The following is a 20,091-nucleotide window of genomic DNA, read 5'->3' as shown; positions in this document are numbered from 1 at the left end:
TGCCGAGGGAGCCTGTCGCCCTCACGTGGGCGCGCGGGCTCAGCCCAGGGGCCGGGCCCTCAGGCTTCCTCGTCAGGCCTCATCAACGGCAGTAACGATAATTGCAAGCACATGGCGCGTGCCTGCTCTTGGCCAGGTGCGTGGCGTAGCGGAACTGCTTTAATTCCCACGTGGAGGCCGTGAAGCAAGTAGTGATGTCGTTACCCCCGTCTCGGAGGCCGGGAAGCGGATGCCCAGAGGTGTCTGCCGTGGGAAGGGAGGCATGGGTAGGGTGACCTTCTACTTCTTGTCCAACTTTGGGGGTGAAAGGGACGTTGTTGGAGGACACGAGGGCAGCAGGTAGGGAGTGAGACTGGCGGAGGCGGAAGGGGCCTGACTCTGAGACTGACCCCCGCACCCCGGCCACGCGGGTGGGAGGCAGCTCTCCCGAGCCAGGCTGACCTCCCCGCCGTGCCGTCTCCCCACGGAGGGACGTGTGTGGGTCACACTGCTGCTCTGTGACCTCCCTGAACTGGCCGTGACACCTGAGGGGGCCGTGCAGGTGCCCCGTGCATGGGTCGGTGCTCTGTGTCTCAGAAGGGGTGATGGTTATCAGCTGGCTGTGTCCCAGCCGGGACCCACCCTCTGGTGGCCGTGCGACTGGGCCGGTTACGCACCTGGGCACAAAGCCCCTCATTTTCAAAGGCCACACCCTCCAAGTTCCAGCAGCCGAGCCCCCAAGCAAGGGGGAGACACTGGATCCTTGTTTCAGCCCTACTGGGAACCTGGGGTCATTTTTTGAAACAATATTTTTAAGTTTATTTATTTTGAGAGGGAGAGGGAGCATGCGTGGGAGAGTGGCAGACAGGGAGAGAGAGAATCCCAAGCAAGCTCAGCACTGTCAGCATGGAGCCCGGCGTGGGGCTTGAACCCATGAACTACCAGATCATGACCTGAGCCAAAACCAAGAGTCGGACGCTTAACGGACTGAGCCACTCAGGCACCGTGAGCCTGGGGTTATTTTTTTCTGAGAAGGCCACCTGTCTAGACCGAGGGACTCCCTGCTCTTTGCCCCTAGTCCTGGGCTTGCGGTGCCTGGGAGTGTGAGCCCCCTGCCGGCAAGGACTGACTTGTTGATCCCCGCCTCCCTGGGTGGGCCCAGTCCCAGACTCACAGTGGGGGACTGAGAAGGTTTGCGTACCAGGGACCTGATTGTGGAATGGTGGGTGCAAACGTGGATTGGTTACCGGTAGCCGTGACAATGTCCTGTGGCAGACGCCTGCAGCACCTCAGGGCATACGGCAGCCAGGGTCTGTTGTCCCGTCTGGGTTGGCCTCTGCTTCCAGGACAGGAGCAGCTCAGGTTTGCACCGTCTGCCTCTCGCCCCGGCCCGCTGGCCCTGCGTGTCCCAGCAGCGAGGGCAGTGGTGGCTTGACTGCAGGAGCCTGCGAGCACTTTTAAAGGCACAGCTGCATCCAACCTGCGGATGCGCTGTTGGTCGAGCGAGCCGCAGGGCGGAGGCCAGCGCGGGAGTGGGGGGCGCGCACCACGGAGGTGGGTGGAGGCTTTCCTAGGCTCCCATAGGCAGGTGGTGCACAGAGGCCCCGGGGACGGCGGGGGGGGGGGGGCGGTGAGGCAGTGCTGGGACCCCCTTAAGAAGACCGGATGTGGAGGGGGACTCCGGGGGGCGGCGTGGGGAAGAACTGAAGGGGCACCACAGCAGGGCCTGGGATGACACGTCTCCCAGGAAGGCACCCCGCGTGAGTGCAAGCATGTCGGAAGGGAGGCGCGGGCTCCGTTGACCGCCGCATTTCCTTACAGATGCTGAGAGCAAAGTGTGCAATCCTGACGGGGGCCCCCGAGCGGCACAGAGCGAACCGTCCACCCCCAAGCAGGAGATGCTGACTTCAGAAGAAGCCCAGCCAGGAAGCCCTTTGGCCACCGGGGCAGACCAGCCTTCCCTGGATGCACCACTGCCCTCGGACTCCCATTCTGACGACGCAGGTACGGCTGTAACCGTGCGGGGCTGAGCCGCTGCCGGGATGGCCGCCGGCTGGGTGGCAGCTGAGGTCCCTGGCCACGGCCTGGGCAATAGTTCTGGTAGAATCCTGTCCTCGGAGGCACAGCCATGCTCTGGCCATACTCTGCCGTGTGCAGTTTAAACTCTGCCGGGGCATTTTTCTCTGGCTCTTCCCGGGACAGTCTCTTGCCACTGGGAACGTCTGAGCAGGAAAATCCTCTCCAGGGGAGCGAGCCGGTGTCCGTAGGGGCGTCCTCGTTGACCCCAAGACAGGAGGGCGGGATGGGGTAGAGGGACCTTCCGAGTGGCCCAAATCCTCAGCAGGTGGCTGTGTCCTCCACAGAGCATGACCTCGGTGCCCGGCGCACAGCGCCCGGAGCCGTGTGGTGCATGTGGGGCGTCGGATGCCGTGTTCCTCGCGCAGGGCTGTCCTCGCCACCTCGCCGCAGGGCGTGCTGCTTGTGTTGCTTGAAACCTCTTTTCCCAGCTCTCTTAAGCGGGAAGAAGGTAGTGTGCACCCTTCTCAGCCTCCGTGGGGACGGCGGGGGCCGTGGCCATGGTGGTTTTCACTGACTGGACCAGACAGGGGCCAGCTGTGGGCGAGGTGGGGAGGAAGGGAAGGCAGAGAGGAGGCAAAACACGAGCCCCCCGAAGGAGCCCGTGGTGCTTTGAAGCACCCGCCCCTCTTCTTCTGACCCATTAGCTTTTTTGCAGAAATACTCGGGGGGACCTCACCGTCAAGCTGGGAACTTCTCCCCTCGTAAAATTACAAGCTATAAGTACGCCAGGCACAGGGCGGGGGTTGGAAGTTGAACCGTCTGCACAAGCGTGGCAGGTTGGAAATCCAGGCCGTGAGGACAGGCCTGCTGGGGCTTCTGTGGCTTTGGAGCCAGGTGGGCATCTGTTCTCTGCTGCCTTCTTCTGCCAAACAAGGCTCACACCGACGCTTTCCACCGGCCGCCCCGGCCGGCACTAGTGGGCGCCTGCTGAGAGCCGTGCCCCGCCCTCCCTGGGGGTGGCTGTGCCTCCCCAGTCTTACCCCAGCTTGAAGATGTGATAGGAGTTTGCGGTCTGAAGGGCTGTGACCCTTGGGACAGTCCTGGCCTCTCCTGCAGAGACCCTCTCAGCATATGCCTGTGCCCCGGTGGCCCCAGGCATCAGGCTTGCGTCAAAGTGGTGGTCGGCCTGACCCGGCTTGAGCCCTGCCCCTTGGCCGCCCGGCCTCCCGCGTGCTAGGCTGCTGCACCCAGCCCCCTACTGGCGCCTGGCACTTCTCCTTGGCAGGTTCCTTCTGCTGCTCAGCTCTGCCTGCTCCATCGGCGCCCCTGCTAACCTCCGGCGCTCTCTTTCCCTGTGTGCTTGGTTTGGGGATGGAGTCTCGAGAGTACAGTTGGCTTGTTGAGGCCACAGATTCGTGTGAAGGACTTTCTCCTGGACGGGATGTGCTGTCGGGTCGGGGGTCCTAATGGCGAATGTGTCTGGGTCTCGTCCTCCCAGAGTGATGGGGGAAGGCGGACAAACCTGCCGATCTCCTTGAGCTGAGTCCACGACAGCGGGCGTGCACACTGGGGCCCCTCCCTGAGTCTGGGGGCTGGGGCAGCCTAGCGATGAACAAGCTTTGGCCAGGCAGAGAGTGAGGAAAAGAGCATCCCGGTTGGGAGAAGGACATCTGCAAAGACAGAGCACAGGGTCCACAAACTTTCTGCACGGAGCCAGTTAACTACGGTTGCCTTCGTGGGTCAGAAGGTTCCCGGTGAAACTGCCCACCGCTTCCGAGTAGCCCAAAACCAGCCACAGAAGATGTGCTGGGTGCCAGCAAATCTTATTTACGAAAGCAGCCCAGAGGCTGGATTTGGGGGCTGTGGTTGGCCAGGGAGCAGGACAGACCAGGGGACTTGTGCAGAGCTAAAGGTCTGTACGTGTGGCCAGAGCCAGGGTAAGATAGAGAGAGAGGGGCTGAAGGCAGCTGGAGCCCTGGGGCACGGGACGGAGGTGGGACCACAGAGGATTTGTGCTGCGGGCGAAGCACCGGGCTGCAGGGCAGGCCAGGGCCTGGGGAGCGAGACCATTGTCCCTGGTCGGTGTGGGGCCCCAGAGATGCAGCCTCACCCCTCAGCTGGACTCTTCGTTCCTGCCTTCGGTGTGGGTCCTGTGCCCCCAGGGTGTGGGAGAGGAGTTTCCAGAGGTGGCTTGTGGCAAATAGCTAGAGAACGTTTTAACAGCGAAGTTTATTTTCATTAGCACAGGTGGAACAGGTTTCTCACTGCGGGTGGTGATTCGGGTTTTCTTCTAACAAACAAGTTGAAACGAAAAGTGTGAGTTCACGTAAAAGAAAACGTAGCAAACCAAAGTATAGGAACACAGAGAAAAGGCCCGATTTTTCTGAAGGATGCCGGTTGTGTGCAGGACGCTGTTCTGAGCACATGCATTAGCTCGTTTTATGCTGGAAATGCCTCTGGGTTTTTATCACTAGTGTCGTTGCCTTTTCCCTCAAGGTGAAACGGAGGTACAGGGGTCTGTAGCTCGCCCAGGGGTATAGAATTAGGGAATTCAGGGCAACGTGTTTGCCGGGCCAACCTGGGTCTGAGACGTGCCTCAACTCCTCACTAAGCTGTGTGACTGTGAATAAGTCACTCAACCTCTCTGAGCCTGTGTCCTCAACTACACGTGAGGATAATGCCTCACCATGTCCTGGGGTTGCTGCATTTAGGTACTCCGCAGGAATCCCCTAACTCTGTCCGGACACATCCTGAGCGCTCCGGAAGTGTCTGCTCCTGGTGATTGTTGTCGACGTCACTACGGAAAAGCAACTTTTGGGGAGCGAGGCATTAACACGCAGGATCCGGCTGCCTGCAGACGCCCCAGAGCCCCTGCCTCGTTCAGCACGTGTGTTTTGGGAGGCGTGTCCACCTGCGCTGTGCTATTGAGCGAGGCCGCCGCCGCCGGGAGCACCAGGTCTGTAGGGAGAAGCCTGGCCTTGAGCAGAGCCCTGCAGTGAGGGAGCGGATTACAGTCTAACAGGCTTTAAACTCCCCGCTTAAATAATTGTAAGTCAGCATTTAAAAATACGGAGCTTTTGCGAAAACCTTGAACGTTGGGGGCCCCCCCGGGCTGCCGTTGCCACGCAGCCGGGGTCACTGGGGGCTGCGAAGGGGCCACTCCCTTCAAGGGGCTCCCCTGTCCGCTCCTGCCCGGCCCCTTCTGGGAAGGTAAGGAGCCTGGTCCCTGTGCTGCCGCAGGGGCTGACCCGCTCTGGGCCTCGTTGTCACGTGGTGGATACGGTGGTCTCCCGACCTGCGGTTTCAGTCACCTGCCGTGAGCCACTGGTCTGGACGCGGACGCCCCTCCTCCTGACACGTCGTCAGAAGGTCGACGGTGACCTAGTGTTCCCTCCCGGGCCTGCACCCGTCCCTCGTTTCATCTCCTTCCCTAGGCTTCTATCAGCTCCCTTCACAAGTAGCACGAGTACCGCACAAGGAGGTTTCCCGAGAGAGAGTGAGAGACCACATACCCTTTATCACAGATGACAGTTGTTGTTACGCTCGTGTTTCACGGGTTCTCGTTAACCTCTTACTGTGCCTAATCTGTAAATTGCACGTCATCCTAGGTGTGCGCGTAGAGGAAGAAACCTCGTACCTCCTGGGTTCGGCGCGCTCTGCGTGGTTTTAGGCGTCCGCGGGGGGCCTGGGCCGTCTTCCCTGCAGATACGGGGGTGGGGCTGCTGTAGTGAAAGCGTGAGGTGGCTGTGGGGGCACGATGGGACCCAGGTCTGCAGGGACTATGCAGAGCTGGAGGAGACCGGCTATTATCAGACTCTGTTCGGCCGTCGTTCTTGTCCCCGCGCCCTGCACCTCCACGCCCGAGGGAGGCCTGTCCCTCTGTGCTGGGAACGATGTGTGGCAGAGAAAGCTGCATTCTGGGCAGCCACGGTGTCTGGGGAGTGCTCAAGCCTGCACCTGGGGTCTCTTCTTGACCCCAGGAAGTTCATGGAAACATCCAGGGGCCCAGAATGGGCTCCCCTGGGGACTCGTGTGGTGTTCACGGTGTCCTGGAAGGTTAGCTGCTTTCTCTTAGAAAGCAGACGTCCTGCGAACTTTGCTGGGGGAGGGGGCGCGGGAGGGGCCCCATGTCCATGTGCGTGGAGAAGCTCCTGGCTTCAGGGGACGTCACTCCTTGGCCAGGTGGTAACACCTGGGCTGGGGCTGTCATTTCCATGTGTCCCCAACTGCTGTGTCCGTTTGGAGGGGAGGGGTGGGGGTTCTGTCCAGAACCACAGGTCTCTTAGGAAAAGGATGTTGTCAAAGATCCTGACCATTGTTTTTGGTTTTTGACCCTCACTTTGAGTTTGGTGATTTGAGTTTGGGTTGACTTTGGACCCTTGTATTTGGGGTGATTTTGTTTTTCTGGTTTTACTTGGATGGTGTTATACCGGTGGCCTAACATTCCCTAAAAAGCCCAGAAGGATCTGTTTTAACTTTAAATGGGACAGGTGGCTGTCCCGCGTTTCTGTTGCCAGGCAGGGCTGTGCTCTGACATTCTCAAGAACGCACGAATTAAAAAAGGAAAGTGGCATTCAGTAAACCTGTACTGTGTTCACTGTATTTTCTTAACAACCCTATTTGTTCAGATGAGAAAGCAAAGGCCCAGAGAGATTGTTGCTTATCTAAGGCCAGGGAGCCCATCAGTGGCAAGCTGGGGTTTGATCCCCGGACATGCTTTTAACCATAATACTCTACAGGGCGCCTGGGAGGCTCGGTTGGCTAAGCACCCGACTCTTGATTTTGGCTCAGCTCATGATCTCACACTGTGTGAGTTTGAGCCCCACATCGGGCTCTCTGCTGACAGCACAGAGCCTGCTTGGGATTCTCTCTCTCTGTGCCCCTCCCCTGCTTCGGCTGTCTCTCTCTCAACATAAAATAAACTTTAAAAAACAACAACATAATACTCTACAATCCAAACTAGAGGTGCTTCTGGAATGCTCTGTAATATGGGTTGTTTGTGAAGTAAGGAGGGGATGGTGAATGGCAGGCTATAGGTGAGACCCAGCTGCCACCTGTCTGGATGGCACACTCAGTGTGCTGGCTCTGTAAACCCAGACACCAAGCCGAGTCTGCCCCTCCCTGACTGGTGGGTGCACTTCAGCACTGCTCAGACCCTGGGCTCGTCCCGCCTGCATCTGGGACTCAGCCAGCTGCCTTGCCCTTGGCCAGCTGTCCCAGTTGAGACATGCCAGGTATTTGGGGTGCCATGAAACTACTCACAGCAGCTGTCCCCAGCCCACCGGGACCTTCCTGTCTCACCGGTCACTCTTGGTCTTGGAAGGTCTCCAGTGAGTGGTAACTGGGCTCAAAGCATGCCCACCGCCTGGGAGGCACTTCCCAGACCAAAGGGCAGGGTAGAGCTTTTTCTCTTGTTACGTAAGCACCTACATAATATTCTCGAGTTGGCCTCTTGTCCTGCAAAGGCTGAAATATTTACTATCTGTCCCTGTACATGAAACAGTTTATCAGCCCCTGCTCAGGAAGGTGAGTGGAGGCCACACAGAAGCATGTCACTGGAACGTTTCCTAAAGTATGCTGGTAAGTCCTGGATGTGCACACTTGGTTGAGCTTCGGTTGTGTCTGTTCCTCAACTGAGCCCTACGTTGTGGTTTGTGCAGCGACATGGGAGCCTTGGCTTAGAGTTTGGTTGGTGAGAAGCGACCTCTGCTGGTCAGGGGAGCAAAGGAACAGTGCCCCCCCCCCTCCCCCCCCCCATGCTCCAGACAGGATCTCAGATGTGGGAAACATGTGAAACTGACCTTGTCTTCTACATCTTTTTTCTGATATAGCATTAAGACTTTAATGGGTGTTCATGTCAAGATTCCAAACTGTAACGGTAGCTACACATTCACATGAACTGCAGAGGATAGAGGCTAAAAGATCTCAGAGCTCCACTTTCTCAGCCTGTGGAGCCCCCGACAGGTCAGGGACATAGAGGTCAGTGTGTGACCGGCATGGATGAGTTTTGTGGGAAGATGTTGGAGGGGATTTTGGTGAGACCTGCCGGTGTGTTGAGTCCCAGGGCTCTCGGAGCAGAGGTGGGGGACCCGCATTCCACCTTGGGCTAGTGGGCAGAGGAGACCTCTGTGGGGCTGGAAGAAGCTTGCCCTGCAATCTCTGGTTGAGGGGTGGGGGCTGGGACCACGGACTCCCAGAAGTCCGGAGCTGTCCTCACCAGTACTCACTAGCTGCATGGCTATTTCGATTAATTAAAACTAAATGAAATAAAAAAAATTCAGCTTCACACTGGCCACTTGTCAGTTGCTCATTGACCACCCATGGCTGGTGGCTACTGAAATGGACAGGGAGGAAACATTTCCAGCATCTCAAACATTTCTGTTGGGCAGCACTGGGCATGTGTGCATCCACTTCTGGCACAGGCAGGGAAGTTTTGCTGTTTGAACTGCCAGCCCTCTGGAGGTTGCTGCACCAACAGATACTCTGATCTGCAAAACCCTTTGTGGACAAAGTTTGCAAAACCCCTGGTTTAGAGAGTGGATTTGGGGCAGGAAGGGAAGGAGCCAGGAGGCCATTGCTGAGGTCCAGGTAGAGGCCAGGGAAGCTTGCGTAGGGAGGACAAGTGAACATTGCTGAGAAATATTTTGGAAGGAGAGCACACAGGATTTATCTGTGAATTACATACGGGAGGCAAGGTAGTGGGTGTCCAGTCTGGCTGCACGGCTGCTGAGCTGTGTAGGAAGCCTGGTGGGGGTGGGGGTCTGTCTGGTTTGGTGCCATGTCTGCGGCTCCTAGAAGGGTGCCCGAACCCCATAATTGTTGAAGGACCTTTGCAAGATGGGTTGATGGGTGAATGCATCTGAAGGAAGGGGAAGGCTGGAGAGGGCTTTCCCTTGGGAAATCAAGAGATGGGTTTGAGAATGTTTCATTTTGCCTTTCTGACCTCCAGATGGAGATGTCACAGTGGCTGATAATGTATGAGTCTGGAGCTAGGAGGGAAGGTCAGGGGTCGACAGAGAGATGGGTTGGATTCTGAAGCCAGAGGACTGGATGGGAAAATGAGATGAGAGGATTGGAGCTGTGGACTCAGGAATGGGTCCTAGGCTGAAGGCTGAGGGCTGGGTCCTCCTGGGCAGCCCTGATGGAGCCTGCAGGGGGCTGAGCATGTGCAGACAGCGTGACAGGCGGGAACTGGGGAACAGGTGTCTGGGAGCCAAAGAGGAACGTGATGGAAACTGAGGACAACTGAGATCAAGCGGCCCTGCCCCGCCTGACGTAGGCATGGGGACCCTGCCCTGGGCTGCCTAGTCTCCCAGTTAACCCATCTCTTGGCAGCCTGGCTAAGGGAACCTGTGGAGTCCAGATCATACATTGCTCACCTTGTCCAGACCCCCGGGACTCAGAGGAAGAAACTGTCCCGTCCATGTTTGCACATGGCAGGACCCAGGCTTGTGCCACAAGAGTGTCACGGCCATGGAGTTGGCCACGGACAATAAAGGCACAGAAATGGTAGTAACCTGGGATCCATGGGATGCACAGTGTCTGCTTCCAGAGTTTCCGTGGAAATTCTCCAAGGGCAGGTATCAGGCCAGCGCCGTGTTTTCAGTACCACGGCCAGCGCTCCGCCCCTTAGGGCCTCCAGAACCTTTCCCCAGGCGGTGACTGTGGGCCCAGCTCTGCCAAGCTGTTCTGGGAGTGTTTGTATCTTCCTCCTCGGCCGGTTGTAAAAAATGAGACGAGGCCATGCGCAGCAGGCATCTTACACCAGGCTGGGCACCTGCTGTGAGAGGGCAGGGTGTGCTGGGGTCCCCACGTGGGGATGGGGCTGGGGGTCCACCTCTCTAGTATCAGGGAGGAAGGAAGGAAGATGGGGTTTCAGGGACAGTTGTGTTGGAGTCAGGCATCTAAGAACAGCACCCCCACCCCTGTCTGAAGGCCTCAGTTTCTCCTGGAGGTGAGGCCACACAGGAGTGGGGAGGTGAGGAGCTGGAGGCAGGTTTGAGGCCGTGACTGCAGGGTGGAGGCAGAGCTGAGGGCCCTGACCGTGGCAGTCCTGAGGTGGCCGCCACTGGGGTTTCTGTCTCACCGTCTTCTGCAGCACTCAGCAGGGTGAGCCCAAATGAAAGGAAGGCAGAGGACTTGGGGGTGTGGGTGGGATGCGTGGTGCGTGATGGTCAGTAGGACTTGAGTCAGATGAAGGGAGAAGGGAAAAGACAGTGCTCGTGGATGGGGAGAAAGCAGAGGAGGGATGGACAGTCTTGGGGGGCGGTGCTCAAGGAGCAGCAGGAGGGAGAGGGGACAGGGGCGCTGGGCGGGCTGCCCTTCCTCTGAGCTGGACCTCCTTGCCTCCTGAACCACTCCTTGGGACCTACACGTACCAGGGGCCAGGGCTGCTGAAAACCACACATGTAAAGTCAATGGCTGCTGAATTTGAGGGTCTGCAGGTGCCAGACCCACACGACATCGTTCCCTCCCGTTTAAACCTTGCAGCAACCCTGGGAGGGACTCTGGTGTTTGTCAGATCTCCCATGTGGGGAAATGGAGACACTGGAGTTTGAGTCACTTCCCAGGATGACAGTGCAGGGGCCGACTGGAGCCTGGGTGTGTCTCATTCCCAAACTTCTGATCGTGACCATCCCCAGGTCAGGTGGGGACAGGAGCTTTGGCGCCACCTGTTGACCGAGAAAAGGAACAGAATTACAGAATTACTCCTGCTCCTGAATTCTTTCCTCTTCTCCCTCCTCCCCCACCCCCAACAGTTCTATTGACTTCTAAACTCACAGGAAGTCAGGTCTGTACGTTGAGCGGCCCCTCTGTACCCTGCTCCTGTTAACAGTCCCACCCCACCCAAGCCACTTTACTGTCCTTGCTCATGTCCAACCCCATCAGAAGCAGCATGGCTTGTGAACTCTCTGTTTTGCCTTTGAACCCAGCCAAGATGCCGTCAGCATCCAGAGGTGAAGAAGCAGACGCCTCCGGCAGCCTCCCGCCTACCGCGGATGAACCCTCTCAAGCCTTAGCCGGGTCTGACTCCCTGGACAGCCCTCCCAGACCCCTGGAGAGATCCGTGGGCCAGCTCCCCAGCCCCCCGCTGTTGCCCACGCCACCACCCAAGGCAGGCTGCAAAACCACGAAAAATGTCACAGGTGGGTCTGCATGCATGCATCCTTCCGTCCGTTCAGCCATCCGTGCCTTCGACCTGTCTTGATGGGCTCCCGCTGCGGGCTGGTTCTCACCCTTTGCTTTTGCCATCCGGGCTCTAGGCAGTCCCAGGGGAGACGAACTGGAGGCTGGAGGCCTGGCTGCTCTTAGCAATGAGCTGTGGTTGTCAGGAGCAGACCCCTGGGCTCCCTTAAGCAAATGAGGCAGTTTATTGGCAGGAGTCCAAGGAGTCTTCCAGAACCTGAATGCAAAAGTGTAGCCATCCCCCAGGAGGGAGATTTTGTCTGTATGTTCAGGTGTCTTCTCTGTCTCACATTCTCTCTCCCTCCCCCGCTCCTCCCCTTCCTTCCCCAGTCTGTCTCCACTTCTCCCCGATGGCTCCATCTCTCGTGGTCTCTGCTTGCTCTGTCTCATGACCTTGTTCCAGTGAGCCCATCCTGAAAGGCAGAGGGAGGCAGGGATAAACACTGGATGGTAGGGTGGAGATCAGAGAGGGGAGCATGGCTGCGCAGAGGCCCCAAGAGGCATCTGCTCCTATAGCTTTGGCCACACTGGCTGAATAATCCCTGGAAATTGAGACGTTTGCTTTCGGAGTTTGGGTATTTCTTGTCCCATCACTGCTGAAAATAGGAGACGCTGCTGGTCTCAGGGAAAAAGCAGACCCTTCAGTACGAGGTGGCTGTTTTGAAGAGTCGATCCTTACCTGCTGCCTGAAGGGAGTAGCATGAAGACAACGTGGGTGGTGGACCTGAGCCGTCTTGCTGCCCGTGAGCCCCTGACCACCACTCACAGCACCACTCCTTCCCTCTCGTTGGGCCACAAGGAGGCCCAGCTACACACCGCCCGTTCCTAACGCACGGGCCAGCACCTCGAAGAGGCCGAGGCTCGGGGGCTCCAGCAACGTCTCCCAGGTCCCACGGCTAACGGAGACTGGAACCCAGTTCTGGGCCTGAGGCTGGTAACCCCCATACCGCCCTTCCTGCTAAAACCTTCTTCCCCGGCGTCACGCGGTCAGTGCCTATGCGTCTCTGTCCCTCCTTCAGGGCCGCTGTCCCTGACCCTTACCCCACAGCAGCATGCGCCTGGCCTTGGGGCACTTACCACATGCTTCATTCACCTCACCCGGTGGGCTGAGTCGTGTGCCCTTAAAACTCACGTCTACCTGGAAGCTCAGAACTGCGGTCTTCTTTGGAAGAGGGTCTTCACAGACATGATTAGATCGGGATCAACATGAAATCGTCCTGGCGAGGGAGGGGCCCCAAATCCAACGAGCGTGTCCTTATAAGAGACACAAGAGCACCCACCAGACGACCTGGACGTGGAGACAGAGACTGGAGCGAGCTGTCTGCAAGTCGTGCCATGCCGGCGGAGCTGGGGGACGCCTGGCGTCTTTCTCTCTCAGCCGTCGGAAGGATCCGGCTGCTGACACCTTGATTCCAGACTTCCGGCCTCTACGACTACGAGCGGATGACGTCCTGTGGTTCTGAGCTACCCACTTTGTGGGATTTTGTGACCGCAACCCGGGACCCTACCACGTCCTAGTGCTGGCATACAGCAGGTGCTTAGCGAGTGCGCGCAACTGTGACTGAAGGAACAAGCGACGATCTGAGCCCCGCCTGCTTGTTCCTACCTCTCTGGGATGAGTCTAAGCCTATAGTCTTCCGGGGACGTGGCTGCACGGATAGGAGTCAAAGTTTCGAGGCAGAATCACACTGTTGCAACTTGTTGCTATCTTCTGAGAGTTTTCTTCTCCATCCGTTGAGACTTGAAACAATTGGAAATCCATCCGATCAGGCACTATCCACCATGTTTTATTCTGGCTCCCATACAGTTTGTTCTGGACCCTCGATAACTCACAGATGTCCTGCCTCCTCTGTGCTTTGGACAGATCAGACCTAAGGCCGCACGGTGAGGTTCCTCTGCCGTGACTCCTCTGCTTGTCCGCACGGCTGAAATTCTGGATTTCGAGGGCCTCGTGCTCTGGGACCCTCCTCTCCCTTTTGAGGAGCTCCAGAACATCGGGGGGATTAATCTGGGGAACTAGACTAGGAGCTGGAGGGCATGGGAGGGTGGTTTCAGCCTGGATCTCTTTTTGACAGCTGAGACCACATTTTGGCGACTCTGTCTTATTTCCTCTGTTCTCTTTTTTCTTCTCTTTGGGGGGAAAGTGTTTGCTTCAGCGTGTGGGCGCTAGGTGGCAGCAGAGGAGGAGAGAGGCCCCTTAGCTGGGCTTAACTGGGACCAGGGGGGGACAGCATACACAAGCTGAGTCCCCACGGGGGTCTTTGCCTGCAGGCCTCCTCACCGACCCTCCACCAGAGGTCAGGGCATTGTCTTCCCCCTCCCCCCAACCCAGACCCACTCACAGACTTGCTTTGCCGGGTCAGCATGGTGTCGAATTTTTTTTTAACGGGTTGCCAACATTTTAAACATTAAAATCTATTTAAGCATTAAAACATTAACATGTGTAAAACATGTCAGTTTTACCTGGAATCCAGATTTCTGGCTTTTCTTGAAAAGTCTTCATATCTGGCCACCCCTGAGTCACAACAGCCCCATTAAGGTGAGCAGGTGCTCTTGTATTTACCAAAACCCTCGCCCCCTGTTCGTATGAATTGCGTGAGGTCCCTTGACTCACCTGCGTTTCACTTGCCTGGACCCTGGACCCGTGTGAGTTCACCCCCTCAGGACAAAGCTTTCCCTGTCCAGCTGGATGACGGTCGCTTCCACGTATGGGGGTCCCACGGCCTCTGCCAACCACACTTGGAATCCCGCCACCGAGTTCCAATCCCGGCCCCTGTCATACCCTGGAGGCACGATTTGGGGTTGGCTTCTGAGCCTCAGTTTCCTTATCTGAGAAAGGGGCGTGCTAACTGGTGCCCTGGGCGGCTGGACGAGGCGGGCCAGGTACAGCGCTCAGCAGAGCAGGAAATGGGGGGCGCTCGTTCAGTGTATTCGTGATTGCCAGCGTGTGGCGACCCTGCGAGGGTCCTGGCTGAGGGAGCACAGACAAGCCACGCCACCTCAGTTTCCCCACCTGTACGCTGGGACCGGGGATGCCTTCCTAGCAGGTGTGGGCGAGGATTCCAGGCAGCAGAGCAACACCTGCAGGGGAGGCGGTCCCTGTGATGAGCAGGGGCCGCCCCAGGAGGGGTGGAGGTTGGTGGGGGATGAGCTGGTGGAGTGTGGAGAATTGGGGACGGCCCTGGGGGCCGCTCTCGGGTGGAGCCCGCCCCCCGCCCTGCCCGTGTCTGGCCACATTGTGAATGGCTGGCACCGTCTCATCCTTGGGCATCAGCTCAGATGTCCCCTTCTGCTGAGAGGCCTCGCCTGACCTCCGTAGCCCAGCCCACGTGCTCCCGACCCCAGGTGCTCTCAGCCCCCCTTCCTGGCACAGCTCTTTCTCCAGTGGCTTTCTGTCTGCCTCTCCTCTCTTGGCCCCACCTGGCCGGCCTAGAGGCCCATCGAGGGCAAGGCCTGGGCCGTGCGTGTTTCCTGGCCGTGCCCACCAAGACGGGTGTTTGTAAAGACCGCTAAATGATGTGTCCCGATGAGACCTACAGTTTTCCTTCTGTCTTCCTGTTAGTGGCATCCACGTTCCAGGATGGCGTCAGAAAGTCTTTGTTTTTTATGGAGTGGTCTCGATCTCTGTGTCTCTGTGTCTGTCTCTCTGTTTCTCTCTCTCTTCCTGCCGAGGCTAAGAAGGGGTTGGTCTGTTTGTATCAGTCTAGTGGGAGCCTGCCTCAGCCTCTCTGGGAACGAGTCCGTGTATGAAGATGTAACAGGTGCCAGGCCCTAACCCAGCTGCCGGGCTCCTGCTGGCCCCGCCAGGGAACTGTCGGCCCATTTTACAGATAAGAAGGCTGAGCCTTCCCGAGTTTTGGGGACTTGCCTTGGAGGTCTTACAGCTGATGAGTAGCAGACTGAGACTGGAGGCCAGATCCGCGTAACGACCAAACCCACGCCTTCTGCTGCCCCCAGCGCCTGACGCCATGTGGGACTTGGAGTGCACATTCAGGGAGCATCTGTTAGAGGAGCGAGAGAAGCCTCACCTTCTCAGGCAGGGTTTGAGCAAGTCTACTCTGAGTCTTCAAAATCATTTCATACAAACGGATGTCTATTGCACATGTATTAAGTGCCAGGCCTGGGGATACAGCAGTAAGAAAGGTAGACTTGGGCCCTGCCCAGAGTCACAAAGTTGGGTGAGAAGGGCAGGCCCAGTGAAGTCACTGATTCCAAGTGGGAGGAGAGGGGCGTCCGGTTTTCTGTGCCCGAGACCTTGCAGGGGGCTCGTTGGCACTGATGTCTGTGGAGCTCATCCCCCAGGCTTGGGGGCGGGGGGTCTCGTGGATGGAACCGGCCAGAGGTGAGCCCTGTCTCTGGCTCTGGGGGCAGGGGACCTGGCACAACTTCTGGAACAGGGCGTCAAGGTCACCTGGCCGGGTGGTGGGGGGAGCTGTGTCCTCTGCCCTTGGGCTCATGTCTTTCTGCAGAGTCCCTCCTCCCTGCTCCCGGGGGCTCACGTTCCTCTCGGTCCCTCTCGTGCTCCAGGCCAGCCTGCACTCTTCCAAGGCTCTGGCGGGAAAAACACTGACCCTCCCCTCCGAGGACAGCTTTCCACGCCCACGGGGTCTCCACATCTTGCCACTGTCCACCGGCCACTGCCCCCCAGCCGCGTCATTGAGGAGCTGCACAGGGCGCTGGCCACCAAGCATCGCCAGGACAGGTGAGCCGCCCTGGTAGGGAGACCTGTGTGCCCAGATTTCCATCCAGGCCAGTCTCGTGTCATGCGCCCGGACTGAGTTCCATGCGCTGCTGTCACTGTCTTGAAATTCTTAAGGTTGGGACAAGAGCCCCGCCTTTTCCCTTCGCCCCGGGCTCTGGTCTTGGGTACCACACTCCAGGAGAGGACATTCAGGGGCTGGACACCGTGGGAGCCTGACCACAAAGCCCCTGCATTTCCCCGGGAGGATCCAGGTTAGGGAGTGCCGTGGAGGAGGAGTAGCCGTCCCGGCCTCTGCAGGCTTTGAGTTTTCGTTAGGCAGGAGTACAGGTAAGCCTGTTCCTGAAGCTTGCACATTTAGTTTTCATTTCCTGTGTCTGTAGGCAGGCTGTGAAGGAGAAGTGGACGGAGGGCAAAGCAGATAGGGAATGGGACGCACGTGTGGTTTGGCAGAAATGCTGCACACGTCCTTTCTCGGGAAGTCCTGGCCCCGAGCGTACTAAGCATGTCAGGCTTCATCATGGGCGTGTGTATGCTGTTCAGGACAGCCATGTGCCTGGACGCAAAGCCTGTGTGCCATCTGGGGCTGCGTGCCCTGTGCATTCAGATCAGAAGCTGGACGCTGCACATACTTGGGGAATTTGCAATATTATCGGAAGCCCCCAAGTCGATATGCTGGGTCCTCGGACGAAGCGGACAGCGTATAACCCAAACTGTCTTCCGCTTCAGTTTTCCAGGACGGGACAGTAAAGCGTCCCCGAAGAAGCGGGTGGACGTCCGCCTGTCGAGAACGTCCAGCATGGAGCGGGGCAAGGAGAGGGAGGAGGCTTGGAGCTTTGACGGCGTCTCGGAGAGCAAGCGGACGGCAGCCAAGGGCTCGGAGGAGAACAAGGAGAACTTGATCGTGAATTCCGAACTCAAGGACGACCTGCTGGTGTATCAGGATGAAGAGGCTCTGAACGACTCCATCATCTCTGGTGAGGGGAGGGTGGGGTCGCCGGGGCCATGCTGACCAGGCGCTTCTGCCCCTGGCGCGGAGGAGGGGTGGGGGCGAAGGAAGGGAGACACGCCTCCGAGGATGAGCAGGGGTGTGTGCGGACAGGCCCTGGGCTGGGAGTAGGAGACGCAGACCGAGCCTCTATTATTTTGGTAACTGCGTATTGATTTTCACGTTTTTGTAAACACGTAAAAGAGGCTCGGCTTTGAGAGCGTCGCTGCTTGGGAACACACGGCAGAAAGTCGTACAGGCGGTGCTCGGAGGTCCGGTGCTTGGAAATATAGTAAAAAATGCTACCAGGAAAGCGAAATGAGGTGGAAGGGGGAGGGGGAAGGGGATGGGGCCCGGCGGCCATCCCGGACGTGGCACACGTGTGACCACACCTGCTTGTGTGGGAACACAGGGTCACGGGCCTTGAGATGACAGGCGTCGGAGCCAGAGTGACTGCTGTGTCTCACCCTGAGGACACAGGTTCAGGGAGGCAGCGCATCGCGGCCGCCCCGATGGGGCAGAGGATGTGCAGGCCGGGACCAGGAGGAGCAGGGAGGGTCACCTGCGGGCCCTGGGGGCCGTGCTGGGTGCCCACTACTTGGAGGAGGGTCAGTATCACACAGTGGTACGCCCTTGTCCGCACGGTGCCTGGTCGGAAGGAGTGAGAGAGCAGCTGATGGATGAATGGCTTTATATACTGTCTGCAAGGCCGTTGGGTCCCCTGAGGTCCGAGACATTGCTGTGTCGACTCCGTGTGTCCACCAGAGGGTCTCGTGGGTGTCTCCAGCCTTAGATCTTCAGGTCTGAGCTCTTGATCTTGGCCCCCAAACCTGGCCTGTTGTCCGTCCCTGAAAACAGCACCTCTGCCCTCCCTGTGGCCCGGACCCACCCTGACGCTCTCTTGAAGTGAACCTGCCAAGCAGGCAAGGTGGTCACGGGTCCTCTGGACTCCTCCTTGGAGCAGACCCCAGGTCTGGCCGTGTCCTCCCCGGGCCCTGTGTCCCTGCCTGTCCCTGTCACCCCTGGGCTCTTCCTCTCCCTGAACTCCCTTGGACGCGGCCACGGGCCCTCACTGTTCTTCACACACACCGACCATCTGCCAACCACAGCATCCTCCTGGCCTCTGCACGGGGGTTGTGTGTGTGGCTCCTCTGGGTTCAAAACCCCACCTCTGGGGCGCCTGGGTGGCACAGTCGGTTAAGCGTCCGACTTCAGCCAGGTCACGATCTCGCGGTCCGTGAGTTCGAGCCCCGCGTCAGGCTCTGGGCTGATGGCTCAGAGCCTGGAGCCTGCTTCCGATTCTGTGTCTCCCTCTCTCTCTGCCCCTCCCCCGTTCATGCTCTGTCTCTCTCTGTCCCAAAAATAAATAATAAAAAAAAAAAAAAAAAAAAAAAAAAACCCACCTCTTCCTGGAAGCTGGCCCTGGGCACACAAGTGAGGCTCTCCCCACCACAGCTCTGCCAGCCCCTCGCTCCACCTGACCTTCCCCGCGGCTCCGTGTCCCCCTGACTTGGCTTACGCGCCCCCCCTCCCAGAGCATAGACCCCACGAGGTCAAGGGCTTCGTCCAGTAGCTCGTGCTGTGTTTGCAATCTGGGGGTGCCAAGTGCACACTAGATGTCAGTGGAGCCAGGCCATCAGGGGGCTCAAGGGGAGGGTGCCTGTCACGTATGAACAGGTACCAGCCTGGGGAGCCCTCGTCCTCAGCTGCGCTGTCGCGTGGGCAGTTAGCTGTTTCTCCCGGGGTTTCTCCTGGGGCATGGGCCAAACTTGCACCTCTTGTCACGTGTGCCTCAAAATGTGTCCTCAAGCGAGCAGCGCTTGACTGTGGTCTGACGGGAGCAGGGGGGGTAGAATTCACTCCAGAAACCCTGCTGTTGCTAACGCGCGCGGGCTCGCTGCCCAGCTTCCTGGGGAACGTGATGCGCGTACTGCATTTGCAGACCCTGAGCAGAGCAACCCCGTCCTCCGTCCCCTCCTCCGCGGGCACCCGTGTTCCCGCCTCACGGTCGAGGCCTCACGTTCAACCCCAAGAACATCCTGTTGTGGGCTGGGCTTGTTACGCGCGCCATCAGGCATATCTGGAGACCCCGGTCTTCTGCAAATTCAGCCTCTGGGTGTTCATCTCCAGGAGAGTCCGGGGCTCCTGAAGCCTGGGAACCAGTCTGGAGAATGGGTTCTTTGCTTTTACACATTCTTACGTGTCTCCGTAATTCCCTCAAAGTTATGAACCTCTCAGCCGAAGTACTTGCAGGGGGGAAAAGAACCTATTTCGGTTCTAGACAAAGCCTAGAAATGTTACTTTTAGGGAGAATGTTATCGTAGGAAAGACCCATGAAAGTATTTTGCTTTGCTCGATAGGACAGCAGTGGCTGTTACTTGCTTCTCCCGGGTTCAAGCCCTGCGCCCAAGGCTGGTAGGTTATTTGTCAGTCCCTGTGGTGCTGAGGCAGAAAAACAGCAAAGCAGTAGATTCACCAATCAATGGCCACAAAAACCCCGCAATGTTACCTATCTATTTAGCGTACTGTTGACGGAACCTTGGAGGCATCGTCCCGTCTCACGTGAGCAGTCCCAGGATGGGCCAACCCGAATTCTCTAATAAGGTGGCACCAGAGTTTCATTTCCAGAGCTGGTGGTGACCCCACCCAAGGCAGGTTGCCTCGTGAATCAGCTGGAAGACGGAAAGACCGTCCTGCTTGACTGAGCTGTAGAGAAAAATGTCTCTTGTCGTGAGTCTGACGGTTGGACTTGCGCGCAGGGCAACTTCATTGTCGTGGTCAGCACAGAAAGGGGCGCAACAGACCGTGTGTTTCTACCTCGTGCCTCCTGCCAGACTGCGGTGTGCACACAGGGGCACCCCTCACAGCTGTGCGCAGTCGGTGCTGGGTGAAAACGGGGCACCGAGAACATTCTCCGGTTTGTCCAAGGTGAATTCTTAAGATTTAATTTTTTAAGAGCAGCTTTAGGGTCACAAGAAAATTAGGAGAAAGTTACAGAGACTTCCATGTGCCTCCTCCAACCTCCTTCCCCCACCACCACCCCCGCCCCACCTCCCCGTGACCAGCCTCACTCACCAGACTGGTACGTTTATTACGACAGATAAACCGACGTTGACCCCTCGTCACCCTAAGTGTTCGCTCCCGATGTCGTGCGCTCTGGGCATCTAGACAAATGTGCAGTGACTGGTGTCTATCATGATACTGTCATTCAGAGAATTTT

The 20,091-nt window shown here is 57.9% G+C and overlaps 1 protein-coding gene across 5 annotated transcripts in view; it reads left to right on the top strand.

Moving 5' to 3' along the window:
* PHACTR3 (phosphatase and actin regulator 3) overlaps positions 1–20,091 on the top strand; it is a 235,830-nt gene that overhangs the window by 142,889 nt on the left and 72,850 nt on the right. For all 5 annotated transcript variants that reach the window (XM_053890088.1, XM_019426394.2, XM_019426391.2 and 2 more), the window contains 4 exons: positions 1,801–1,983; positions 10,932–11,144; positions 15,712–15,886; positions 16,613–16,860. In XM_053890088.1, the coding sequence (XP_053746063.1) occupies positions 1,801–1,983; positions 10,932–11,144; positions 15,712–15,886; positions 16,613–16,860 (819 nt within the window). The remainder of the gene's footprint in view (positions 1–1,800; positions 1,984–10,931; positions 11,145–15,711; positions 15,887–16,612; positions 16,861–20,091) is intronic.

The sequence above is a fragment of the Panthera pardus genome, unplaced genomic scaffold (genome assembly GCF_024362965.1).
Source record: "Panthera pardus isolate Hobbes unplaced genomic scaffold, ASM2436296v1 HiC_scaffold_25, whole genome shotgun sequence".
NCBI classification, from domain to species: Eukaryota; Metazoa; Chordata; class Mammalia; order Carnivora; family Felidae; genus Panthera; species Panthera pardus.
The sequence above is the reverse complement of the archived record's forward strand: the minus strand, read 5'-3'. Positions and strand labels throughout refer to the sequence as shown.